General features: G+C 42.0%; 1 protein-coding gene across 1 annotated transcript in view; it reads right to left on the bottom strand.

Annotated features, from left to right (window-relative positions):
* Nucleotides 1-27,978, bottom strand: part of FECH (ferrochelatase) — a 63,235-nt gene that overhangs the window by 17,276 nt on the left and 17,981 nt on the right. The window contains exons 5-8 of the mRNA XM_056544870.1: nt 13,551-13,685; nt 7,424-7,530; nt 7,061-7,159; nt 4,764-4,871 (exon numbers count right to left, since the gene is read on the bottom strand). Coding sequence (XP_056400845.1) covers nt 4,764-4,871; nt 7,061-7,159; nt 7,424-7,530; nt 13,551-13,685 — 449 coding nt within the window. The remainder of the gene's footprint in view (nt 1-4,763; nt 4,872-7,060; nt 7,160-7,423; nt 7,531-13,550; nt 13,686-27,978) is intronic.

The following is a 27,978-nucleotide window of genomic DNA, read 5'->3' on the forward strand; positions in this document are numbered from 1 at the left end:
GAAAAAAGGGGGGAAAGTACTTACCTCAGTCAGAAGAACTTACCTAAAGGAGTCTTCAGTGAAGTCTTCAGTCAGCTTTAGTTACCTGCATCACGCCTGGCTGCTATGCGCGAGCAAGCCGAGCAGGTAAATAGGGGGACCTGGACCCATGAGGTACCACCCAAGCGCTGACCGTTGGCGAGGGGGGGGGGGGGGGGGTTAACAGCGCATATACGCAATGTCTGTGCCCCCTCACTTGCAATGGGGAAACGGGGAACCGCAGTCCCTGAGTCCCCACCTGAAAACAGAAAAGAAAAGGAATAAAAAAAACTAACAAGTCCCTAACTAGGAAAACAAAAAAAACAGAAGACCTGGTCTGGAGCAGTCCAGACCATGTCCACCTCCTCATACACTAAGCTTAAACTGATTAGCTCAGAGCCTGAAGGCGGGTATATCCTGCTGGGATGAGCCAACTGTTTTTGTTGCCATAGTGTCACATCTCCTAGAGACAGCAGCATACACCCACGGTCTGTAACCCCCAATGGCGCCGATAGAGAAAGACGGTATTGCATCGTACATAGTTAATATAACACGTTTTGCCTGTCATACTACCCATTAATCTTAGTGTCTAGTTTTAATATTATTTTAAGTTTGTGATTTCTAGTTTTCCCAATAAAAATTATTAACACAGTACAAGAGTATATCCAGCTCACCCCTAATAGATTGCCATTCACGCACTACGGACCCAGCCAGGACTAGGCTGTATAGTAAATGGCAGAAGGAAAAGATGTCCAGCGCAGCAAAGGCTCAAATGCCAAAATTCTTTATTCTGACACGGCAGCACACAGGTAAATTGAACAGCAGTGACGCGTTTTGACCGCCTAGGCGATCTTAGTCATACTGGCACAGGATTCATATTGTTGGATATCCTATATAGGGGAGGCGCTCAGAACCACAGGTGTTGATTATCTCACCTTGTTAGGGAGCACCTCCCTCTGCACAGGAAACTCCATTACAAGTAAAACATCAGGGAAAATAAATAAATTCCATTCACATATATCTGACTAGACATAAAGAAAAAACAGAATACATACACCATATGTGAACTATATAAAAACTTGTAGTAGAAAAAAGGGAGAAAACAAGGAAGGATGAACATGATGCATTGTACAAGGGCTAGATAGAAAAAATGGTGGTCTATTTTATTGGAATATTATTACCCTCTATATCTTAGTAGTTTATATCATGCGCAGTTGTACAATGCGAGAGACACCCAACCGAAAGAGTAACTCTTATGAGGGGAAACAATGGTAGCAGGTGCTCAAATATCCATATAATGAATTAGGCGTACATGTAGTAAATATATACATCAAATTCAAATCAAGCCCTGCTGTGTGAGAGAAATACCTTTTCCATGTATCTGAATGACAATGCGGCCAACCTAAATTTCACTGTGACCTTGGCTGCGGTTACATTTTTGGACCTAACCCTTTTGTGGATGTCCGGCTACCAGTAAAATGATTATATGCTCTTTCGGTAAGCCAAGCTCAGCTAACACCATTCTTCATGCTGCCTCTTGTCATCCCCCCCCCCCCACCCACCCCATGTCGCAAAAAATGTGCCTGTGGGGAAGAGGATACGCGCACGTCGCAACTGTTCGCAGGATAATGATTTTGAAGAAGAGGTGACAAAAATTGGGGAGCGTCTATCAGAGGATACCAAAGAGGGCTAATAAATCAAGCAGCTAAGGCTGGGTTCACACCACGTTTTTCAAATACGGTTACCGTATACGGTTTTCCGCTAAAAAAAACGTATGGCAAAAACCGTATGCAACCTTATACAACCGTATGACTCCAAATTACAACGTATACGGTTTTTCCCCGCACGGTTCTATCCGTTTGCATCAGTTTTTGCCAACGGTTTTGCTATTTTGTTGGAATTAGTTTTCCAGCAATTTAATAAAGTTACTATTGTTCTATTGAAATTCCAATCTGCGCAACTCCAAAAACGGATTAGAAAAACCGTGTGCAACCGTATTCTGAAATTCTGTGTACGGTTCTCATAGACAACAATGTTAAAAGAACCGCATACGGTTTTCCAACCAGAGGCAAAAACGTGGTCGACAGCGTTTTTGCCTACGGTTGAAAAATCGGCAAAACCGTATCCGAGGCAAAACGGATGCCACCGTACGCAACATTTGGAATACAGTTTACAATGCATTCTCTATGCATACGGTCGTATACGTTTTTTTGCGGAAAACCGTATACGGTTACCGAATTTGAAAAAAGTGGTGTGAACCCAGCCTAATATAGCGAGTACCAAAAATAGGTTAGATTTAATATTTGGGAAAAAATTACAACAGAAAAAACAAGATGCCATCCAGCAACCGGTCACATTTGTTACCCAATATAGAGCGGAATACGGGCCTATCACAAAAATTATACACAAATATATGCCAATTATTATGGGTGATCCGACCTATAGATCTGCACTAAAAATGGGATACAGATGTGTACCCAGGAGGGCACCAACGATAGGACAATTGGTCTCCCCCAGTCTCTTTAAAACTAAAACCATTAGACCACAGACATGCCTAACTAACTCTGGCTCTTATAAATGTGATCATCAGAGGTGCTTGTGTTGTAATATTATGTTTCCATCAAAAGAATTCCACTCTCCTAGCAGGAATGAGGTCCACACCATCAGACAGTATATAAATTGCAACACAAGCTATGTTGTCTGGTAACATGTCGGGAGTGCAGTGTACAGTACACGTTGGGTGCACAACGTGTCCCCTCAAAACAAGGATTAGGAACTTCTTTCTGATCTTAAGCACTTTAACTCCCGGCATGTGTCCATGATTAGCCAGCACTGTGCCGGAAAACATAATGGTAACCATAATACATTGATTCTTCAAGGCATTGAGAGAGTAGTCACACCTATGAGAGGTGGGAACCATGGGCAAAAGCTTCTCGACAGAGAAGTCTATTGGATCATGTGCTTGGATAGTAGATACCCGAAGGGCTTAAACAAACGACAAGACGTGATACTACTACTACACTATTGAATATATATGCAACACAATGAAGATATGTAACTAAAATGGATTAATAATAATTTATAATATTCTCGTTTTTCCATCTTGAATAAGAAATTTTCTCTCACACAGCAGGGCTTGATTTGAATTTGATGTATATATTTACTACATGTACGCCTAATTCATTATATGGATATTTGAGCACCTGCTACCATTGTTTCCCCTCATAAGAGTTACTCTTTCGGTTGGGTGTCTCTCGCATTGTACAACTGCGCATGATATAAACTACTAAGATATAGAGGGTAATAATATTCCAATAAAATAGACCACCATTTTTTCTATCTAGCCCTTGTACAATGCGTCATGTTCATCCTTCCTGGTTTTCTCCCTTTTTTTCTACTACAAGTTTTTATATAGTTCACATATGGTGTATGTATTCTGTTTTTTCTTTATGTCTAGTCAGATATATGTGAATGGAATTTATTTATTTTCCCTGATGTTTTACTTGTAGCTGTAATGGAGTTTCCTGTGCAGATGGGGGTGCTCCCTAACAAGGTGAGATAATAAACACCTGTGGTTCTGAGTAGAGATGAGCGAACTTACAGTAAATTTGATTCGTCACAAACTTCTCGGCTCGGCAGTTGATGCCTTTTCCTGCATAAATTAGTTCAGCTTTCAGGTGCTCCCGTGGGCTGGAAAAGGTGGATACAGTCCTAGGAGACTTTCCTAGGACTGTATCCACCTTTTCCAGCCCACCAAAGCACCTGAAAGATGAACTAATTAATGCAGGATAAGTCATCAACTGCCGAGCTGAGAAGTTCGTGATGAATGAAATTTACTGTAAGTTCGCTCATCTCTAGTTCTGAGCGCCTCCCCTATATAGGATATCCAACAATATGAATCCTGTGCCAGTATGACCTAGGCGGTCGAAACGCATCACTGCTGTTCATTTTACCTGCCGTGTCAGAATAAAGAATTTTTGCATTTGAGCCTTCGCTGCGCTGGACATCTGTTCCTTCTGACAATAAAAAAATTATTAACACTGAAAAATCTTATTTTTTTGCCTACTTTCACAAAACCGATCAAAGCGTGCAACCTCTAAATATTGTACAATCTTCTTGAAATTTGGCATATTATATATATATATATATATATATATATATATATATATATATATATATATATATATATATATATATATATATATATATATATATCTCTCTATCTTTTACATCACTGAGACTCGGGGTGTAAGCAAAGTCTGCAAAAATGTTACATTTTATTTTTTGCCTTGCAAAATTAAACACCCCAACATATATACACACAAAAATCAGGTATCCATTTTCATAGTGAAATTGCGCCATCTAGTGTGACTAGATCATAGTAAACTGCTGTTCTGTGATAAAGTGTGGGGTCCTTCTGTCCTATTTGATGGGTGTGACAGTATCTTTTACTATAATGCCATAGAAAAGACATTGCAGAAAGGTTCTATAGGGGCTTCAAGTATGCTACACATGGGGGCTTTTTTTTTTTACATTTTTTTATTTTTTTTTTTACACAATGGATTTACTGCATTCCTTCCTTCTCTGAACTGCATTGTGGTAGGATTTAACTTAAAGCCACACAGCTGAATCACATGATAAATTCATACCAAGAGGTAACAAACCAAGGGTCACCGGACTGCACTGAAGAGGTAAAAGTAAAAAAAAAAGCTTTAGGATTCCATGTCTGCTGACAAGTGCCGTACCTTGGATTGCCACACCAGCCTGTAAGGGTTGGAGAAATTCAGTTTCTCCATTACTTTTTGTACTGTAGCACCAACCTCCTGCGGGTACGGATCTCCTCGATTCACCACCTGTAATACAGGAAATATATGTGTCAGCTTAGGACATTACATTCCCAATCCTGACAAAGACAGAAGTTATTAAAAACGTGTCTATCAAGGTGTAAGTACACAAATAACTGCAAGGCTGAAACCATATAGACTCTTCTCTCCTTATCAAAGAACATTGGATTTGTGCGTCAGTCACTCATACGCCACAGGGAATCTGCGGTAGACATTTTTAAATTTTGTGTTTCCACTTTAGTATTTCTGCATATTATCATGTACCATTTGAGGAGAACATAGGACCCAATTTTCTTTGGATAGCTAAACACACCCACATTAGACTACGACTAAACTCTCTAAGAGTTATCCCAAGATATAAAAAATAATAAAGAGTACCTGTCACCAAACTAAACTTAATATATTGTTCCTTATATAATTATAAGACACTTTGCTATTTATCCGGTTAAAATTCTCAACCTTTATATAGGTTTTTAATCTTATTGAATAAAAAGCCACTAGGTGGTTCTGTTCCCTGCCGCAAGTCAAACAGTTACCGTATTTTCTGGCATATAAGACGACTGGGTGTATAAGACTACCCCCCAACTTTTACAGTTAAAATAAAAAGTTTGAAATATACTCCACGTATAAGACTACCCCTCTACCGCAATGTACCTTACCATTATTACCCCACATTAGGTTGGCGTTCCTCACATTAGGTCGTCAGTATACCCCCACATTAGGTTGTCAGTATACCCCCCAAATTAGGTTGTCAGTGGACACAGGGATGTCCCTAATGTGACGGGGGAAATTAATCTTGGCCGTGAAGCCCGGGGTATGGATAATCCATACCCCGGGCGTCCCGGCCGACTGCAGCACCCGGCGTATAAAAGACGACCCCCAACTTTTGAGAAAACTTTACCAGGTTAAAAAGTAGTCTTATACGCCAGAAAATACGGCAGTTTGGTCTCCTCCTGGCCTGGCAGGAGACCAAACTCGGGAAGTGCGTGTGGGGCATAGCAAGGCACAGCTCTTGCAGGCTTCAGTGATGTTGCGCCTGCTGGGGAACGCCCACTTTCTCCTGCCGGGAGCTCACACAATGTGAGCAAGGGGAAAAGGTACGACACACAGCTTTTCAAAGCTCGGAAATTTTTTTTTAATGGCAGGAAGGATGTTAGGAGTACTTAGGGGATATAATATGAGTTAGTTTAGAAAATATGGTTTGATACTCCTTAAAAGGGGTATTGCAGGAATTTTTTTTTTATTTGGACTATGCTACAGGGGCTGTAAAGTTAGTGCCGTTCATAATATAGTGTCTATAGCTGTGTGTGATGGTTTTCTCACAATTCTTCTGTGATTTTTGCCTTAATATTTATTTTAACAGCATACAAAATTACCGTATTTATCGGGGTATACCACACACTGGCCTATAACACGCACCCTCATTTTAACAAGGATATACTGGGGATGGGGGGAGGCAACGGGGCAGCGGCGCCGGCAATGGGTGCCGCTGTCCCTTCTCTCCCCCCTTGCTGTCGGCGCCGCTTCTCTCCCCCTGGCTATCGGCGCATCAGGGGGACAGAACGGCCAGGGGGAGAGAAGGGCCGGCAGCAGGGCTCTAGACCCCCAGGAAAGGCAGGGGGAGAGAAGCGGGCAGCAACGGCCTCTCTCCCCCTGCCTTTCCTGGGGGTGTATCAGCGTATAACACGCACATAGACTTTAGGATAAAAAATTTAGCCTAATAAGTGCGTGTTATACGCCGATAAATACGGTACTTATGTCTCGGGATTTCCCAGGTTGTGGTGCATCGAGACCTGACCTCACTAGTCAGGTGATCAGAGGGAGTCTGTCCTGCTTCAATGGGTGGAGCGATCGCCAAGTGGAAGAGAGTTCATTTTGCAACAGCTGTAGGCACCCTGGTTAAACACTGGTGTACTGCATTGAAGGGATCACAGGTGTGTTTCAATGGGTGGAGTGGCTGATGTGTGGGAGGGAAGGAAGTGACCTCATATTTACAAACTATGCAGCTATGGGATGTGTAGTTTAGAGAACGAAATTCAACAGGAAATACCAAGTTCTGGCAAGTGCGCACTACTAAAATCACCTTATAGTGGATAACCCCTTTAAAGTCCAGATTCACAGAATAACTAGCTGATATAATGCAAACCAATTTAAAAAAGTGTCAGAACACATACAAAATGTAATAACTGTGTACGTACCGACATTGGCAAAGAGTGTGCGGAGAAAAGGATAACCACCTCAGCCCTTTTATCTTCTGGAAACATGTCAAGTTCTTTTTTGATGTGATCGGTAAAACACTAAAATAAAAAAAAATTATAAAAAAGTATAAATATAAAAAAGGCAGATTCCCCTGGTTTCAAACACCCAATTAGTTCACACTGGGTTTTCAATTTCAGTTACACTATTCAATTTAATTTTTGCTGTATTCAAAAAAGAAAATACTATTGTAATAAAATAAAAAAAAATAGTGAAAAAAGTTAAAAAAGCTAAAATTTAAGCAAAACTACTGTGTGAACCTAGCCTTCAAAAATCCTTCCTGTGCCTGTTTCTTTTCTGTTTACCTGGACAAGAAGGGGATGTGTCGGCCATCTGTCAATAAGACTCCACTTCATCCTGGGGTTTACACCCTTCGATTTATAGTATCGATAAATTGCATTCAAGCTGCTTCCTGGGCAGAGAAAGAACAAGAGGTTATAAAAAAAAGTGGCGATTTAAAAGCTACTGGCCTCTTGTCCTTCAGACCTCAAGGCTGGAGTGAATGGACCCACTGCTGTGCAACTCGGTAAACTCCGAAACAATAATCATATAATAAATTAATATTTATTAAAAGTGAAAAACTATATATCCCTTATGTTCTACAACATTGCTGCTGGTTTTACACCGGCAATAAAGTTTACCAACCTTTGTTCAATAAAAATTATATATTTTGGTTGAATATCAAAATAAAAATTACATTACAATTCCCTCATTACGTTGTAGTCTGGCCCACAATATGGGGTTGTATTTAGGAACTCTCCATTTTGTTGTAGCCTGACCCGTGGTATAGCTGAAGTGCGCTCATACTTCAGTCGTTCTCCAGAGCTCTGCCCTGCCTGTGGTTTGTAATATGATTCTTGGTGACACGATCGAGTCTGCAAAGTCTGATGCGGCCGCCAGATGTGGGGAATGATGCAGGTTAGAGTGTCGTGGCGGAAGTTCTGAGAACCAGTGTCATACATGAGCCAATTGCTACATGGAGACATACATAAAAAGGCCAGCTCCCCCATAGCGAGCCCTTAAAAAAAGGACATGGTTCGAAATGTACAAGGGGAGGGGGAGGCTTAAGCACTGGTCAACATCAGGTTAGTGTTTCATTAACATCACCTTGTACTTTGTTAGGTCTATTCCACACTACCTATATTAGAAAACCATAACTCCAAGTAGGGTCCAATCGGACAAGTGCTCTCTATAGCTATAGAGGGAGATTTATCAAAACCTGTGCAAAGGAAGAGTGGAGCAGTTGCCCATAGCAACCAATGAGTGTGCTTCTTTAAAGGGTACCTGTCATCAAATAAACTTTTGATATATTTTAGATTAATGAATGTTGAATAACTTTCCAATAGCACGTTAATATACCAAAGGGGAACAAATATAAACGATTAAAACTAAATCCTACATGGCTGACACATGATGTTAAAAGAGCAATAAACAACAAAAAAATTGCCTTCAAAAAATACAAATCTGATGGGTCAGCGATAACATTTAAACAGTACAAAGAGCTTAATAAAATCTGCAAAAATTTAATAAAAACAGCAAAAATTCAAAACGAGAGACAGGTGGCCAAAGAAAGCAAAACTAATCCTAAATATTTTTTTAGATATATAAATGCAAAAAAACCAAGGACAGAGCATGTAGGACCCCTTAATAATGATAATGGGGAGATTGTCACGGGCGATCAAGAGAAGGCGGAGCTACTGAATGGGTTCTTTAGTTCTGTATACACTATGGAAGAAGGAGCTGACATTGGCCAGGTCAGTGCTGGTAACACATCATGTAATGTACTGAACTGGCTTAATGTAGATGGTACAAGGTAAGTTAAGTGATATAAATGTAAGCAAATCCCCAGGGCCGGATGGACTACACCCAAGAGTTCTTAGAGAGGTAAGTTCAGTAATATCTGTACCCCTGTTCATGATATTTAGAGATTCTCTGGTGTCTGGTATTGTGCCAAGGGACTGGCGCAAGGCGAATGTGGTGCCAATCTTCAAAAAGGGCTCTAGGTCTTCCCCAGGAAACTATAGACCGGTAAGTCTAACGTGCATTGTGGGTAAATTGTTTGAAGGACTTATAAGGGATTACATACAGGAATACATAGGGGATAATTGTATTATAAGTGATAGCCAGCATGGGTTTACTAAGGATAGAAGTTGTCAAACCAATCTAATTTGCTTTTATGAAGAGGTGAGTAGAAGCCTTGACAGAGGAATGGCTGTGGATATAGTGTTTCTGGATTTTGCTAAAGCATTTGATACTGTCCCTCATAGACGTCTGACAGGTAAGTTAAGGTCCTTGGGCTTGGAAACTTTAGTTTGTAACTGGATTGAACACTGGCTCATGGATCGTACCCAGAGAGTGGTGGTCAATGATTCGTACTCTGATTGGTCCCCGGTTATTAGTGGTGTACCCCAAGGTTCAGTACTGGGCCCGCTGCTGTTTAATTTATTTATCAATGATATAGAGGATGGTATTAACAGCTCTGTTTCTATCTTTGCAGATGACACCAAGCTTTGTAGCACGGTACAGTCTATAGAGGATGTGCATAAGTTACAAGATGACTTGGATAGACTAAGTGTCTGGGCATCCACTTGGCAAATGAGGTTCAATGTGGATAAATGTAAAGTTATGCATCTGGGTACTAATAACCTGCATGCATCGTATGTCTTAGGGGGGATTAAACTGTCAGAGTCACTGGTAGAGAAGGATCTGGGTGTACTTGTAGATCACAGACTACAGAATAGCATGCAATGTCAGGCTGCTGCATCCAAAGCCGGCAGGATATTGTCATGTATCAAAAGAGGCATGGACTCAAGGGACATAATACTACCCCTTTATAAAGCATTGGTACGGCCTCACCTGGAATATGCTGTTCAGTTTTGGGCACCTGTCCATAAAAGGGACACTGCGGAGTTGGAAAGGGTGCAGAGACGCGCGACTAAACTAATATGGGGCATGGAACATCTTAGCTATGAGGAGCGATTAAAGGAGTTACAATTGTTTAGTCTTGAGAAGAGACGTTTAAGGGGGGATATGATAAACGTATATAAGTATATTAATGGCCCATACAAAAAATATGGAGAAAAACTGCTCCAGGTTAAACCCCCCCAAAGGACGAGGGGGCACTCCCTCCGTCTGGAGAAGAAAAAGTTTAGTCTCAAGGGGCGACACGCCTTCTTTACCGTGAGGACTGTGAATTTATGGAACGGTCTACCTTAGGAACTGGTCACAGCAGGAACAATTAACAGCTTTAAAACAGGATTAGATACATTCATGGAACAAAATAAGATTAATGCTTATGAAGAAATATAAAATCCCATCCCTTCCCCAATATCGCGCCACACCCCTACCCCTTAATTCCCTGGTTGAACTTGATGGACATATGTCTTTTTTCGACCGTACTAACTATGTAATGAAAAATATTCTTCTTTCTATTGTATTTTTCCCGATCAGTCCTGTCAGCAAGCAATTCTGACTCATGCTGGAGTCCGAAACTCTCAGAGCTGCCAGCCTGCTTTGTTCACAGCCAAACAGGCTGTGAACAAAGCAGACTGGCAGCTCGTAGTGTTTAGGACTCCAGCATGAGTCTGAAATGCTTGCTGCCAGGACAGGTAGGGAGACCCCTAGTGGTCATTTCTTCAAAGTGGAAAATTTAATAGAAAGAAGCATATTTTTTAATAACATGCAATTGTGAAGTTATTCTGCATACATTAATCTATAATATATCAAAAGTTTTTTTGATGAGAGGTACCCTTTAATTTAAAAAAAAGGTCTGTGAAAGATTAAAGAAGCAATCTGATTGGTTGCCATGGGCAACTGCTCCACCTGTTATCTACACTTGATAAGTCTCCCCATAGTGTTTCCATGGCAGGATATATGTGCTGAGTGGACTGCGGAAGGGTCCTTACTAGGGCTGCAATGATTAAATTAATTTAAAATCGATAATATTCGATAACGGGATTCGTCGTAGACCAATCCAGTTATTGAATAATCGTCCGATTCGTTGAAAAAGGGAAGGAGGCGGCACCACAAACCCCAGAGTAGAATGTGCGGACAGTCATGAGGCTGCTGGGAGCTGGCGGTCAGGAGCTATGCCTGCAGGTTCCACAAATCGTGCACCGCCACAGCCTCTGCAAGTTAAGAGAGTCCTGGAGCACTGATCGGATGCCATGTCCCTGCATGATGCTTCAGCACTGGCGGATCAAGGAGATTGCTGATGCTGTGCAGTGGCAGATTTCCCCCCAGGCTGCACCCCCCTGCGGCAGCCGAAGCACAGAAGCAAAAGCCGCTGTTTAAACAGCAGTCTCCTGCATAGCTCCAGTGAGTGATTGACTCACCCTGTCACTCACTCACAAGAGGCCAGAACTTCCTCTGCGCTCTGGCCTCTTGTGAGTGTTCAGCCCAGTGAAGACAGTGAGCGCCGTGTGGATCTGTGGCTCCCGGGAACCCTCTGGGCTCTGCCCCTGGACCTGCTTCTCTCTCTGTGGATGTTTTTACCTGCTGAGCCCGTCCTGGCTCTGACTGAGCAGGCACCATGCTGGGTGTCACCCTGTGCCTGCTGCTGCCCCTGATGGGCGAGTGTCCTTCCCTGTGCCTGAAATGTGTGTGACAGCCCTACGACACACATATATAAAGTGTAATGTAAAAAAAATAATTAAGTTTTATAAAAGGACAACTGCAGCATTATACAACTTATAGGGGATAAGTGTGATTGCGGGGGGGGGATATGCCCAACCGCTGGGACCCTCCGCGATCTCCTGAATGGGGCCCGCCTTAGCGCTCTGTGACAGCGCTAATGCATGTAGTGTCGACCTAGAGAGGTCAACGGTCACGCCCCCTGCCCATACAGTTCTATGGGAGGGGCGGGGAGGCACGAACCCTGCCTCCCCGCCTCTCCCATAGAGCTACAGAGTAGGAGTGTCGGACACAACGTCATGCTGCGGCCGGCACGCCTCCTGCACAGGAGAGCTGCGGCCCCGTGTAGGAGATCGTGGGGGGGGGGGTCCCTTTCTCCTGAAGAGGTCCTTTTAAAAAAGTGTAAATAAACCCCTTGCCCAATAAAAATTGGGCCCCCCTTTTTCCATTGTATACAAAAAATAAAAATATAAAAGTATTGGGGTGAAAGTCACATAAGAATTGTAAGAAAACTGTTACACACAGGTACAGACACTAGATTATGAGCTACACTAACTTTACAGCCCCTTTAGCATAGTCAAATAAAAAAATTCATGGAATACCCCTTAAAAAAAAATCTCTAACTTTTTAAAACAAAATTTGTATGTTTAAAATTACTCTATTTGACCACTTTCTAATGATGAAGGACCCCTCTTCATAAGCTACAGCAGCAAAAATACAGCAGTCCCGTAGGCAATGGATATCTTTAGAATAAATGTAATATGTTAGTCACAATTTTTAGGGGGTCCAAATCTTTCCATTTACAATATTACCGTATTTTTCACCCTATAGGACGCACCGGCGTATAAGACGCACCCAATTTATAGGTGCAAAATGTAAAAAAATAAAGATTTTGACCCCAATAGTGATCTTCAACCTGCGGACCTCCAGATGTTGCAAAACTACAACTCCCAGCATGCCCGGACAGCCAACGGCTGTCCGGGCATGCTGGGAGTTGTAGTTTTGTAACATCTGGAGGTCCGCAGATTGAAGACCACTGCATAGGAGGTAATACTCACGTGTCCCCGCCGCTCCGGACCCGTCACCGCTGCCCTGGATGTCGCTCCATCGCTGTCGCCGTGTCCCCGTCGCTCCGGAACGTCTCTGCTGCCGGACGGGTATCCTCGCTCTCCGTCGCCGCCATCACGTCATTACGCACGCCGACGCACGTACACGACGACGTGATGACGAGGAAGGAGAGCGCCGGCCATACAGGGGATCCCTGAACAGAGAAGACACAGAGGAGGCAGGTAAGGTCCCTCCCGGTGTCCTGTAAGCACTAACCCGGCTATTCAGTCGGGCTGTTCGGGACCGCTGCGGTGAAATCGCGGCGGTCCCGAACAGCCCGACTGAACAGCCGGGTTAGTGTCACTTTCCCTTCAGATGCTGCGCTCAGCTTTGATCGCCGCGTCTGAAGGGTTAATACAGGGCATCACCGCGATCGGTGATGTCCTGTATTAGCCGCGGGTCCCGGCCGTTGATGGCCACAGGGACCGCCGCTATAGGAGTGTATTCGCCATATAAGACGCACCGACTTTTTCCCCCCAGTTTTGGGGAAGAAAAAGTGCGTCTTATACAGCGAAAAATACGGTACTCTGGTTTTAACACTAATAGGTTATGGCTATAAAATGCTAGAATTTGGTTGGTTGCTATGGGAAAAATGCTCCACTTTTCCTCTGCACAAGGTTTGATAAAGCTCCGCTTCTGGACACCCAGTCAATGGAACTGCTGTCACATTACTACATTTCCAATATTACTCACCTGTAGTAGAGCAGCTATACTGGGGGTACTGTGTGAAGGCAATTGCTCTCTCTACACCGTCGCTTTCCATTTCTTCAATGGCAGCTTCAGTAAGCGGTCGTACATAACGGAATCCAATGTAATATTTATGAGGAGCTAACAAAAGAAGAAAGGACAGTAAATAATCAGCTCTTGACAAAGACCACAAGACCATAAATAAAAATAAAAAAAACTTATAAAAAAGCCAGGCGATCTATAACATAGCCGATTTTTTTACGATTATTAGTTATCACTACAGGAAATGTAATTAAAAAATAAATAAAAAAAGGAGGAGACATAAGGATTCAAATTCACCTCAACTATAGTGTCAGACCGGAGGATGGAATTATTGTAAATTGGCAGACCAGTTTTTTTTTACCCCCCAAAATAAAAGCCCTTTGGTTGGGAAACACTTGTAAAAATTCCCTTCCAGTGTGCATCCACCTGTTGCAAAGCTACAACTCTCAGCATTTGGCTTTGTAGTTTTGCAACAGCTGGAGGCACATGGTTGGGAAACCCTGCTCTAGAGCAGAATATTGATTGTCGAAGTTTAATCCGTTAAGGACGCAGGGCGTACCTGTACACCCTGGTCCCATTACTGGGGTTTGAAGCTTGATCACGAAGCGCCGATCGGGCCGTTGACCAGCATTAACCCTTTAGCCCCAGCAATAAAAGTTAATGACCGTGTCTAAAATGTAAAGAAAACCATCCCGGCAGCTCAGCGGAGCTAATCAGGACCATCGCTGTAAATGTGAATAAGACCCTCCCCTAATAAAAGTTTAGATCACCCCGCATTTCCCATTTTTTTAAATAATGTAATTAAAAACAAATATAAAAACATGTGGTATCGCCAAGTGCGTAAATGTCCGAACTATCAAAATATAAACTAAAGGACAGACAAACCCACCCCTAAAAAACATATAGCCCAGAAAAGCACTAGTGACCTTGTCCTGATTATCACGATGGTAAATATAAGGAACAGTGCTTAAGTTGTATTATTGGTTCACTCTGATTATCAGTACGGTAGTGTGTACCTCAATATAAAATCACCGCTAATGCAAAAATGACAATTATCCATAAAACACTACCTGTAATAGGCATGTTCCCACAGGCTATCCTGGGACACAGTGCACCCTCAACGGACGTCGTTTCGTGGGTCTCCCCACTTCGGGAGACCCACGAAACGACGTCCGTTGAGGGTGCACTGTGTCCCTGGATAGCCTGTGGGAACATGCCTATTACAGGTAGTGTTTTATGGATAATTGTCATTTTTGCATTAGCGGTGATTTTATATTGAGGTACACACTACCGTACTGATAATCAGAGTGAACCAATAATACAACTTAAGCACTGTTCCTTATATTTACCATCTTGATAATCAGGACCAGGTCACTAGTGCTTTTCTGGGGTATATGTTTTTTAGGGGTGGGTTTGTCTGTCCTTTAGTTTGTAATTATTTATCTAATAAAGTTTATACTATTTTTTCATGAATTTTGTATTATTGGTGTTTAATTCATGGTGACAATTGTAGGAGTAGTACCATAGGTGGTTTTTGTTGCCATTTCTATTGGTTTAACATTTCAGAGGAAGAGTGTAGGTTATATTATATCAAAATATAAAGGTTAGGCCAAAACTGTATTTTTGTTTAACTTCATATACCATAAAAAACTAATTAAAAAAAAATGTAAAGATGACAAATTTTGGTGCATATAGTTATAATTTTTTTTAATAGTAAAAAAATAAAACCTACATAAATTGAGTATATTTGTAACCATATGGACCTACAGGATAAAGATAAGGTGTCATTTTACCAAAAAGTGCACTGCGTAGCCCCCAAGTTACAAAATGGCGTTTTTTTTTTTTATTTCACTTGACAAATAATTTTTTTTTTTGTTTGGTCGCAGATTAGGTTATAAAATAAGTGATGTCACTACAAAGTACAAAAAAAAAAAAAAAAAAAAAAAAAAAAAAGCCTTTATATGGGTCTGTAGGTGGAAAATTTAAAGAGTTATGATTTTTTAGAAGGGGAGGAGGAAATAAAAGTTCAAAAATGAAAAATTGGCCTGGTCCTTAAATGGGCACTCATTAAAACTAAATTTTTGCTATTGCACTCCTTATGGTTAACAAAAAATTTAAAAAAAATAATCTTTAATGTACTTTGTTTAAAAAAATAAATACATAGAAAGCTTCATTTATGTTTTATTTGTTTTAAAAAGCTGCCACTAGGTGTCTCCCTTCTTGTCCAGAGCACATGTCCCCCCATCTTTTGCACAGTCTTTGGAATCCTGCTGGCCTGGCAGAGGTCCAAAAATCAGGACATGCTGAGGTGTGTGCAGCCTTAGTCAATCATAGCTCATCTCCCACTGAACTGCTCTGGGCTGTGTATAGCAGAGTGAGGTAGGAAGTTCTCCCCTGTATGACTTCAGATGATGTCACACCTGCTGGGGAACGCCCCTTCCCAGTCTGTGAATCTGACTGAGCAGAAAATACAGAGCAATATTAAGGTAGAAAACTAAACAATAATAAAAATAAAAAGGGAGGGGGTGGTTTATCATGATGGGGGTAGTGAACCGGGAGGATTATAATATTACAATTATATAAAAGATCATGAGAGGTACTCTTTAAGGCCAAAAAGGGGCTGAGTTCTTAAGGGGATAATGAGTACCTGTCATGAGTTTGGGAGACTTTATAAAAAAAAAAAACAAAAAAAAAAACACACTACTCCTCCAATTGCGATAAACCACTACTTGCAGTTAATTTGTTATTTTTGTTTATTTTATCTTGTTCTATATATTCTGCTCAGTCAGCTCCACAGACTGGGAAGGGGCGTTCTCCAGCAGTCATGATGTCTTCTGAAGCCATACAGGGGGGGAACTTCCTCCCTCACTCAGCTGCAGGGTATGCTCACAGAGAGGAATTAAAGAGTAATATACAAGTAATTCCGCTCGCTTATTCCGCTCTAATTTATCCTTAAATGAAATATCCATTGACTTCAATGGACTTTCCGCTGTCCTGTTCACACTGAGGAATTTCTGCTAGCAGAATTCTGACAATGATTTCTATTTCTATTGCGAACTCCGCTGCAAAAATCCCATTGAAGTCAATGGTATTTTTCTTTAACCCCTTAAAGGAGTAGTCCAGTGGTGATTCAGTGGTGAGCAACTTATCCCCTATCTTAAGGATAGGGGATAAGTTGCAGATCGCGGGGGGTCCGACCGCTGGGGGCCCCCGCGATCTCCTGTACGGAGCCCCGACAGCCCGCGGGAAGGGGGCGTGTCGACCTCCGCACGAGGCGGCGGCCGACACGCCCCCTCAATACAACTCTATGGCAGAGCCGAAGCGCTGCCTTCGGCAATCTCCGGCTCTGCCATAGAGATGTATTGAGGGGGCGTGTCGGCCGCCGCCTCGTGCGGGGGTCGACACCCGCTATCTCGGCGGAGAGCCGGGGCCCCGTACAGAGAGATCGCAGGGGGCCCCAGCGGTCGGACCCCCCGCGATCTCAAACTTATCCCCTATCCTTAGGATAGGGGATAAGTTTTTCACCACTGGACTACCCCTTTAAGGACCCAGCCAATTTTCACTGTAGGACACGGCCATTTTTTTGCACATCTGACCACTGTCACTTTAAGCATTAATAACTCTGGGATGCTTTTACCTGTCATTCTTATTCAGAGATTGTTTTTTCGGGACATATTCTACTTTATGTTAGTGGTAAAATTTTGTCGATACTTGCATCATTTCTTGGTGAAAAATTCAAAAATTTGATGAAAAAATTGAAAATTTTGAATTTTTTTTAAACTTTGAAGCTCTCTGCTTACAAGGAAAATGAATATTCAAAATAAATTATATATTGATTCACATATACAATATGTCTACTTTATGTTTGCATCATCATAAAGTTGATGTTTTTACTTTTGGAAGACATCAGAGGGCTTCAAAGTTCAGCAGCAATTTTCCAATTTTTTCTAAAAATTTTCAAAATAGAAATTTTTCAGGGACCAGTTCTGTTTTGAAGTGGATTTGAAGGGCCTTCTTATTAGAAATACCCCACAAATGACCCCATTATAAAAACTTCACCCCTCAAAGTATTCAAAATGACATTCAGTAAGTATATTAACCCTTTAGGTGTTTCACAGGAATAGCAGCAAATTGAAGGAGAAAATTCAAAATCTTCATTTATTTTTACACTCATGTTCTTGTAGACCCAGTTATTGAATTTTTACAAGGGGTAAAAAAAGGAGAGAAATCTTTCTAAAATGTGTAACCCAATTTCTCTCGAGTAAGGAAATATGTCAAGTGTTCAGCGGGCGCAGTAGAGGGCTCAGAAGGGAAGGAGCGACGGTGGGATTTTGGAGAGTGATTTGGTTTTTCTGAAATGGTTTTTGGGGGGCATGTCACATTTAGGAAGCCCCTATAGTGCCAGAACAGAAAAAAAGAAAACCCACACATGGCATGTTTTCCCTCAAATTTAATTTTTTTGCAAGGGATAATAGGACAAAATGCCCCCCAAAATTTGTAACCCCATCTCTTATGAGTATGGAAATACCCAATGTTAGGGCATAAAATGCTTTGCGGGCGAACTACAATGCTCAGAAGAGAAGGAGTCACATTTGGCTTTTGAAAAGCAAATTTTGCTGAAATGTTTTTTGGGGGCATGTCCCATTTTAGGAAGCCACTATGGTGCCAGGAAAGAAAAAGAAAAAAAAAAAAAACAACCACATGGCATACTATTTTGGAAACTACACCCCTCAAGGAACGTAACAAGGGGTCCAGTGAGCCTTAACACCCCACAGGTGTTTGACAACTTTTCGTTAAAGTTGGATGTGTAAATTATTTTTCTCTTTTTTTTTTTTTTTTTTTTTTTTTTTTATCTTCACTAAAATGCTAGTTTTCCCTCAAATTAATTTTTTGTTACAAGGGGTAATAGAACAAAACGCCCCCCAAAATTTGTAACCCCATCTCTTCTGAGTATGGAAATACCCCATGTGTGGACGTCAAGTGCACTGCGGGCGCACTACAATGCTCAGAAGAGAAGCACTGCCCTTGAGCTTTTGAGAAAAAAATAGTTTGGAATGGAAGTCAGGGTGTCAGGGAAGTACCAGGGTGTCATGAAGTACACGTACGTCAAGGGTCCTTAAGGCGTTAAAGGGGTTCTTCGCCCCTAGATAAGATGTCTGATCGCAGGGGTCCCGCTGCTGAGGACCCCCACGATCTCTCCTGCAGCTTCCCCCCCCCTGCTAAGTATGGTATCACTTTAAATCGTATGGACCTACAGAATAAAGAGAAGGTGTCATTTTTACCGAAAAATGTACTGCGTAGAAACGGAAGCCCTCAAAAGTTACAAAAGGGCGTTTTCTCTTAGATTTTGTCACATGATTTTTTTTCCTTCTGTTTCACCATAGATTTTTTGGTAAAATGACTGATGTCCTAACAAAGTAGAATTGGTAGCGCAAAAAATAAGCCATCATATGGATTTTTAGGTGCAAAATTGAAAGGGTTATGATTTTAAAAGGAGGAAAAAAACAAAAGTGCAAAAATGGGAAATTTTTTATTTGCTATTTTTAACCCCTTGGACGGAGGGTCCAAGGGGTTAAAAATAGCAAATAAAAAATAAATAAATAAATAAATAATCAGAAAACACAAAATACCAAAAGTCCAGAATAGCGTATTTTTGGTAACATTGTACTCTAAATAAAATGCTTAAAAAAAGCAATAAAAAAAAATAAAAAGTCCCATCAAAACAAAAATGGTACCGATAAAAACTAGAGATCACAGCGCAAAAAAGATTAAAAATAAATGAGCGTGCCAGTAGCGTAGCTCCCCGCCATTGTGGGTAGCGCTCCAGCACACAGACAGACGGACTGCAAGACGTTTCCCAAAAATCAAGAGGTTTACCCTGGGAAACATACCAGTCCGCTGTTAAGTATTAATCAGTATCTGTTTAGCATCATCCCTGCAAGCACGATATATAACTCTAAAGTGAGATGGTTGCAGGGTATACTCTATGACAAAGTGAGGCGTCCCAGAACCAGGTTCATTTGACCTTACAGGAGCGCCAGCATAATGTGCTAATGTACTAGACAATTTTATGTAATATCTTTGCATTAACGTTAGTAAGCTTTGTAATTGCGCCAAATACCTACTGGCAATTGCTCCTCTAATGTAGGAGATAGGTGATTGGGTTTAGAATTTGGCACTATTCATTTTTAACCCACATTGGGTCACTATCCTGGGTGGTTTTTAACCAGTTACCATATTTTTTAGAGAACTTTACGTTATCCCTCTAATTATTTGTTTGATCTGCTGGGAAGTGGATTCCTGTATCTTACCTGCTGTGGGGTAGACAATCCCACAGTCCTTATCTCCAAAAACTAAATGAGCCCTTATAAATCCTCGTAAGAGGACATTTTTAAACATGCTCATTTTCATAATTTTTTTTTAAAGTAAAACAAAATAAAACCTATATAAAGTTGGGTGTCATTTTAATCTTATGGGCCTACAGAATATATAGATAAGGTGTCATTTTTACATAAAAAAAGTGCTTTGCTCTGCAACAACCCGGATATCTCAGGGATACGCATTGGCTCCCACGAGTATAAGTGCTCGGCCTTCGCCGACTTGTTGGTGTACATCACGAATCAGCATGTTTCTATCCCTTCCTTGATGTCAGTTGTCCGGATTTGGGGTGTGGTCGAACTTTGAAATTAATGTCTCAAAATCCGAGGCGCTTAACCCCTTAAGGACCAAGCCCATTTTCACCTTAAGGACCAGAGTGTTTTTTGAACATCTGACCACTGTCACTTTATGCATTAATAACTCTGGGATGATTTTATTCATGAATTTGATTCAGAGATAGTTTTTTCGTGACATATTCTACTTTAACATAGCGGTAAAATTTTGGCGATACTTGCATCCTTTCTTGGTGAAACATTACAAAATTTCATGGAAAATTTGAAAATTTTGCAATTTTTCGAACTTTGAAGCTCTCTGCTTGTAAGGAAAATAGGCATTCCAAATAAATGATATTTTGATTCACATATACAATATGTCTACTTTATATTTGCATCATAAAGTTGACATGTTTTTTACTTTTGGAAGACACCAGAGGGCTTCAAAGTATAGCAGCAATTTTCTAATTTTTCACAAAATTTCCTAAATCAGAATTTTTCAGGGACCAGTTCAGTTTTGACGTGGATTTGAAGGGCCTTCATATTAGAAATACCACATAAATGAGCCCATTATAAAAACTGTACTCCTCAACGTATTCAAAATGACAATCAGTAAGTGTTAACCCTTTAGGTATTTCACAGGAATAGCAGCAAAGTGAAGGAGAAAATTCAAAATCTATTTTTTTACACTCGCATGTTCTTGTAGATCCAGTTTTTGAATCTTTATAAAAGGGTAAAAGTAGAGAAACCCCCCCCCCCCAAAATGTGTAACCCAATTGCTCTCAATTAAGGAAATACCTCATATGTGTATGTCAAGTGTTCGGCGGGCGCATTAGAGGGCTCAGAAGGGAAGGAGCGACTATGGGATTTTGGAGAGTGAATTTTTCTGAAATGGTTTTTGGGGAGCATGTCACATTTAGGAAGCCCCTATGGTGCCAGAACAGCAAAAAAAAAAAATAAAAAATAAAAAAAACCTCACATGGCATACTATTTTGGAAACTACACCCCTCAAGGAACGTAACAAGGGGTCCAGTGAGCCTTAACACCCCACAGGTGTTTGGCGACTTTTCGTTAAAGTTGGATGTGTAAATGAAAAAAAAAATTTTTCACTGAAATGCAGTTTTTTCTCACCAAACTTACCATTTTTACAAGAGGTAATAGACAATGCCCCCCAAAATTTGTAACTCCGTTTCTTCTGTGTATGGAAATACCCCATATGTGGATGTAAAGTGCTCTGTGGGCGAACTACAATGCTCAGAAGAGAAGGAGCGCCATTGGGATTTTGGAGAGAGAATTTTTTTGGGAATGAAGGTTGGGGGGTCATGTGCTTTACAAAGCCCCCCATGGTGCCAGAACAGTGGACCCCCCCCCCCCACGTGACCCTATTTCGGAAACTACACCCTTCAAGGAATGTAATAAGGGGTACAATGAGCATTTACACCCCACTGGCCTTTGACAGATCTTTGGAACAGTGGGCTGTGCAAATGAAAATTAGATTTTTCATTTTTGCGGACAACTGTTCAAAAAATCTGTCAGACACCTGTGGGGCGTAAATGCTCACTGTACCCCTTATTACATTACGTTAGGGGTGTAGTTTTCAAAATGGGGTCACATGTGTTTATGTCAGAACCGCTGTAAAATCAGCCCACCCCTGTGAAAATCACCTCAAATGTACATGGCGCTCTCACTCCTGAGCCTTGTTGTGCGCCCGCAGAGCATTTTATGTCCACATATTTCCGTACTAAGGAGAAATTGCGTTACAAATTTTTTTTTTCCTTTTACCTCTTGTGAAAATGAAAAGTATGGGGCAACCCCAGCATGTTAGTGTAAAAAATGTAAAAACATTTTTACAATGACAGCTGGTATAGACCCCAACTTCACCTTTTCATAAGGGGTAAAAGGAGAAAAAGCCCCCCAAAATTTGTTAGGCAATTTCTCCTGAGTACGAAAAATACCCCATATGTGGCCCTAAACTGTTTCCTTGAAATACGACAGGGCTCCGAAGTGAGAGAGCGCCATGCGCATTTGAGGACTAAATAATGGATTTGCATGAGGACGGAACCGGATGCAAGAATTACACTTGCCTCCGATACCAAAAATACCCTATGGTAGGGTTTCCCAAACAGGGTGCCTCCAGCTGTTGCAAAACTTCCAGCATGCCTGGAAAGTCAATCGCTGTCTGGCAATACTGCGAGTAGTCTTGCAACAGCTGGAGGCTCCGTTTTGAAAACGTGTCATACGAGAAGTGTTTTATTCTTATTTGGGGGGGGGGGGGGGGGTGAAGGGGGGCTGTGTAGGGGTATGTGTATATGTAGTGTTTACTTTTTATTTTGTGTAATGTAGTATAGTGTAGTGTTTTTAGGGTGCAATTCACACGCCCGGGGTCTACAGCAAGGCTTTCCACTGAGAGTTTGAGCTGCAGAGGAAAACTTGCTGCATCTCAAATTTGTATCATGAAGTTCGCTGTAGACCCCAGCTGTGTGAATGGGGGGGGGGGTCAAACCTCCAGCTGTTGCAAAACTACCACAACCAGCATGCCCTTTGGTTGTCTGTGCATGCTGGGGGTTGAAGTTATGCAACAGCTGAAGGCACACTGGTTGCAAAACACAGTTTGTTACTTAACTCAGTGTTTCGCAACCAGTGTGCCTCCAGCTGTTGCAGAACTACAACTCCCTGCATGTAGAGTCTATCAGTGCATGCCTGGAGTTGTAGTTTGAAACAGCTGGAGACACACTGGTTGCGAAACACTTGAGTTAGGTAACAAACTTCGCAACCAGTGATCCTTCAGCCGTTGCAAAAACTACAATTCTCAGCATGCAGTGACAACTGAGGGCATGCTGGGACTTTTAGTTATGCAACAGCTGGAGGCATACTACTAACACTCCCAGAATGCCCTCTGGCTGCCCGTGCATGCTGGGGGTTGTAGTTATGCAATAGCTGGAGGCACACTGGTTGCAAAACACTGAGTTTGTTACTTAACTCCGTGTTTCCCAAAAAGGGTGCCTCCTGCTGTTGCAAAACTACAACTCCCAGCATGCCCAGACCGCCGAAAGACATGCTGGGAGTTGTAGTTTTGCAACATCTGGAGGGTCACAGTTTGGTGACCACTGTGCAGTGGTGTCCAAGCTTGTAGCCCTCCAAATGTTGCAAAACTTCAACTCCAAGCATGCCCAGACTGTCCAGCATGCTGGGGAGTTGTAGTGCTGCAAAATCTGAAGGGCCACATGTTACAGAACTACAACTCCCAGCATGCTGGACTGTCTGGGCATGCTGGACTGTCTGGGCATGCTGGGAGTTGTCGTTTTGCAACATCTGGAAGAGCACAGTTTGGAGACCACTGCACAGTGGTGTCCAAACTGTGGGCCTCCAGATGTTGCAAAACTACAACTCCCAGCATGCCCAGACAGCCTTTGGCTTTCTGGGCTTGCTGGGAGTCGTAGTTTGGCAACTCCTGGAACGCAGCAGTGAAGATCACTTACCGCTGATCTTCACAGTTCTGTCCACCGCTGCCTCTGCCGGTCCCGCTGCGATCGCTGGCCCCGGGACATGATCATGTCCCAGGACCCTCCGCCATCTTTCCCCCCCCCCACCTCTGCCCAGGCATCCAGCCAGTTTTGGTCCATTGTCACCCGCACTATTGGGACGGTCACTGGGATATCCGTGCCCAACTCCCCCGAAGCAGTTCTATTGTTTCCCTTCCCGATTTCGGCTTCTTCATTCCGTAAATCTCTCCTAAGTCACATGTTGCAGGCGGCCAAGACTGTTCTTCCTCGTAGGTGGCGTTCTCCTGAACCTCCTACTATACGGGACTGGTTGTCGGAGATCTCCTCCACGCAACGGATGGAGGAATTGCTGGCTTTGACGCCTGAGGAACATGAGCGCTACAATAAGACTTGGTTCAAATGGTTGGCTTTCCAAGACTCCCACCGGCTGTCGTGCCCGTGTAGACCCTGTCCACCCCCCCCCCCCCCCCCCCGCGGCTCCCTGAACCTATCCCCTCCCCCTTATCCTTCTGTCTATGTGTGCGTTTCTCCTCCTCTTCATGTCTCTGTTACTTTCTCTGATTTTGGCCCCTCTTCTGACTGCTCTTTTGTTATACTACTCTCCCTCCTCTCAGGCCTTTCTTTCAGTGCCTTTTTTTCACTATACACTCTGTAAGGGGAACGGTGGACTCCCCTTTCTGTTGATTCTGCTGGGAGTTCTTTTCCACTCCCATTTTTTGATTGAAGACTCCTATGCAACCTAACATCTTGGGTTTGTTAATTATTACGTTATTTTATTGGCTCACCTCAATAGTCCCTGCTACAAGTATCTATGTAGCCTATATGGGTTGCTCACCTTGTTTTGCTTATTGTCCACATTTGTATGATGGCTCTATTTGTTCATGTTATGTTTTGTATGTTATTTGAAAATAAAAAAAATAAAAAAAAAGTGCTTTGCGTAGAATCTGAAGCCCCAAAAGTTACAAAATGGCAATTTTTTTTTCTTCTAATTTTGCCCACAAATATTTTTTTGTTTCGGCGTAGATTTTTGTGGTGAAATTATTGATTATTGAGCAGATAGAAATTGTGTTGATGTCTGGTGAACACACTAACCGGGTCATTGCAGATTTCAATGCAAGACGCCCTACGAGACCACCCATCTCCTATGCTACAGTTAGCAAACTGCTTGCTGAATTTCGTGAAACTGTTTCAGTGTTGGATTTGCCAAAATGTGGACGCATTAATTCTGTCACTAATTAAGAAACATCAGTGGCTTGTCCTAGCTTCATTCAGTAAGAGCCACAGCGTAGCACTCGCCGCATGTCACTGGAGAGTGGCATTAGTCGAACATCCCTTCGGCAGATATTAGCTACTCACAAATGGCACCCTTACAAACTCCAGCTACTGCAGCATCTCAACGAGGATGACCCAGATCGGCGCACTGAATTTGCAGGATGGGCAAAACAAAAATTGGAAAAGGACCCTCAGTTTACGCAGAAGATTTTGTTCAGTGATGAGGCAAACTTTTATGTGAATGGTGAAGATCAAACAAAACCACCGCTATTGGTCTGACACTAACCCACATTGGATAGATCCCTCCAAGACTGTTGGAACACAAACATTGATGGTATGGTGTGGTATATGGGGTACAAAGATAGTGGGGCCATTCTTCATCAATGGAAACCTCAAGGCCACTGGATATGTGAAATTGCTACATGTTGATGTGTTTCCCTCTTTATGCACTGAAGCTCGCACGTTCCCTGAGTATTTCCAGCAAGATGGTGACCACCACATTATGGGTGTCAGGTCCGAGCATTCCTAGATGAACAGTTTCTTGGAAAGTGGATTAGTCGTCAATGGCCAGTTGAATGGCCCCCAAGGTCTCCCGATCTGACCCCCTTAGACTTTTATCTTTGGGGTCATCTGAAGGCAATTGTCTTTGCTGTGAATATACGAGATGTGCAGCACCTGAAGCTATGGATACTGGAAGCCTGTGCTAGCATTTCTCCTGCGGTGTATATAGTAGTATATAGCAGTGTATATAAATACTGGAAGCCTGTGCTAGCATTTCTCCTGCGGTGTATATAGTAGTGTATACGGATACTGGAAGCCTGTGCTAGCATTTCTCCTGCGGTGTATATAGTAGTATATAGCAGTGTATATGGATACTGGAAGCCTGTGCTAGCATTTCTCCTGCGGTGTATATAGTAGTATATAGCTGTGTATACGGATACTGGAAGCCTGTGCTAGCATTTCTCCTGCGGTGTATATAGTAGTATATAGCAGTGTATACGGATACTGGAAGCCTGTGCTAGCATTTCTCCTGCGGTGTATATAGTAGTATATAGCAGTGTATACGGATACTGGAAGCCTGTGCTAGCATTTCTCCTGCGGTGTATATAGTAGTATATAGCTGTGTATACGGATACTGGAAGCCTGTGCTAGCATTTCTCCTGCGGTGTTGCTATCAGTGTGTGAAGAGTAGGAGAAGAGGGTTGCATTGACAATCCAACACAATGAGCAGCACATAGAACACATTTTATAAGTGGTCAGAAACTTGTAAATAACTCATGAAAGAATAAAGTTACGTTAAAACCAAGCACATCATTGTTTTTCTTGTGAAATTCCCAATAAGTTTGATGTGTCACATGACCCTCTTCCTATTGAAAAAAAACAAAAGTTGGATTCAAAATGGCCACCACCCATCTTGGTAAGTTTCGCCCCTCACATATACTAATGTGCCACAAACAGGAAGTTAATATCACCAACCATTCCCATTTTATTAAGGTGTATCCATATAAACTGCCCACCCTTAATGTGTGGTGTGTATGTGTTCCAGCATCACGTCCGAACGGCTTAAGATATTAACATGAAACTTGGCACACGTTACTAATATGTCAGCAACAAACATAGGATAGGTGATTTAACCCTTACTCACCCCCCATTTGCCAGGGTCTGGGTTTTTGTTTAAAGTCCCATACAAGTCTATGGGAAATATACATATACATACTGCATAAATTCCAAACGGCTGGAGATATTTCGATAATACTTGGTCACATGTTACTTATATGTCCACTTAAAATATAGGATAGTTAATTTAACCCTTAACTACCCCCCATTTGTGAGGGTCTGGGTTTTTGTTTAACGTCCCATGAAAATCAATGGGAAATATATGTCCCCACATAACTTCCGTACGGCTGGAGATATTTCAATAATACCTGGTACACATTACTTATGTCAAATAAAAATATATGATAGTTAAATTAACCCTTACCTACACCTTTATATAAAAGATGGGTTTTTGTTTCAAGTCCCATGCAAGTATATGGGACTTCCAGTACCTTACTCCACAAGCTCCGCATCTCCTGGTGAATGTGTCAATTCAGCTTGCAAGCCACACCCCATCTCCCAAAGACATGCCCACATTTTAAGCCCCACCCTTTTTATTCTCTACCCTTTTTGTGCATCGGTCTGGCTTGCAAATCACGCCAAGTCCCTATTTTCAGCTTACAATATCTTCATCACTAATCGGTCAGGACATGACAACAATATATGAGGACTAGATATGAAGTCAAAAGCTTCCTTTTTGTCGATTTTCCTCCACAACAAGAATTAGAAAAGGAAAAACCGGGCAACGCCGGGTACTCAGCTAGTAAATAAAATAAAAAACCCTCATGGGGCCCTTAAAAAAGGATGAGGCAAAACGAAAGAGCAAAAATTAAACCTGTGTGTGTCCTCAAGGGGATAATACTGCCACACATGGTTCTCTCTGAATACCCTGCCCCATACTGTCACCGAAAAAAAGCTTTGCACAGTGTGCACCTTGAATATGGTAATGCAACACACTGCATCCTCTGAATATACACACACACTATAATATTAAATTATATATATATATTTATATATTTTTTATTTATTTATTTATTTTTTATTTTTTTTTACACTGTGTTCCCATTATACAACATACCTACCTGTCCTGTATCTGCTAAAGAGTCATCCTCCGAGATGAAGCCAGTGAGATTATGAAATCACGCTACCCATTAATTACTGCAGGGACAGTACACTGCCAGCCATGGATAATCTATTTGTAACGAATGTCCTAAGGATGCGCTTACAACTGAAACAGGTAATGGTACCGTGACCGCACTTCTTTCTAGTTCAAACAAGCAGTTATGCTAAAAGAGTAGTCTGGTAAAAAATAACTTATCCCCTACCCAAGGTTAGGGGATAAGTTATAGATCGCAGGGGCCTCCGGCAAGG

The sequence above is a fragment of the Hyla sarda genome, chromosome 1, assembly GCF_029499605.1.
Source record: "Hyla sarda isolate aHylSar1 chromosome 1, aHylSar1.hap1, whole genome shotgun sequence".
In the NCBI taxonomy this organism is placed as follows: Eukaryota; Metazoa; Chordata; class Amphibia; order Anura; family Hylidae; genus Hyla; species Hyla sarda.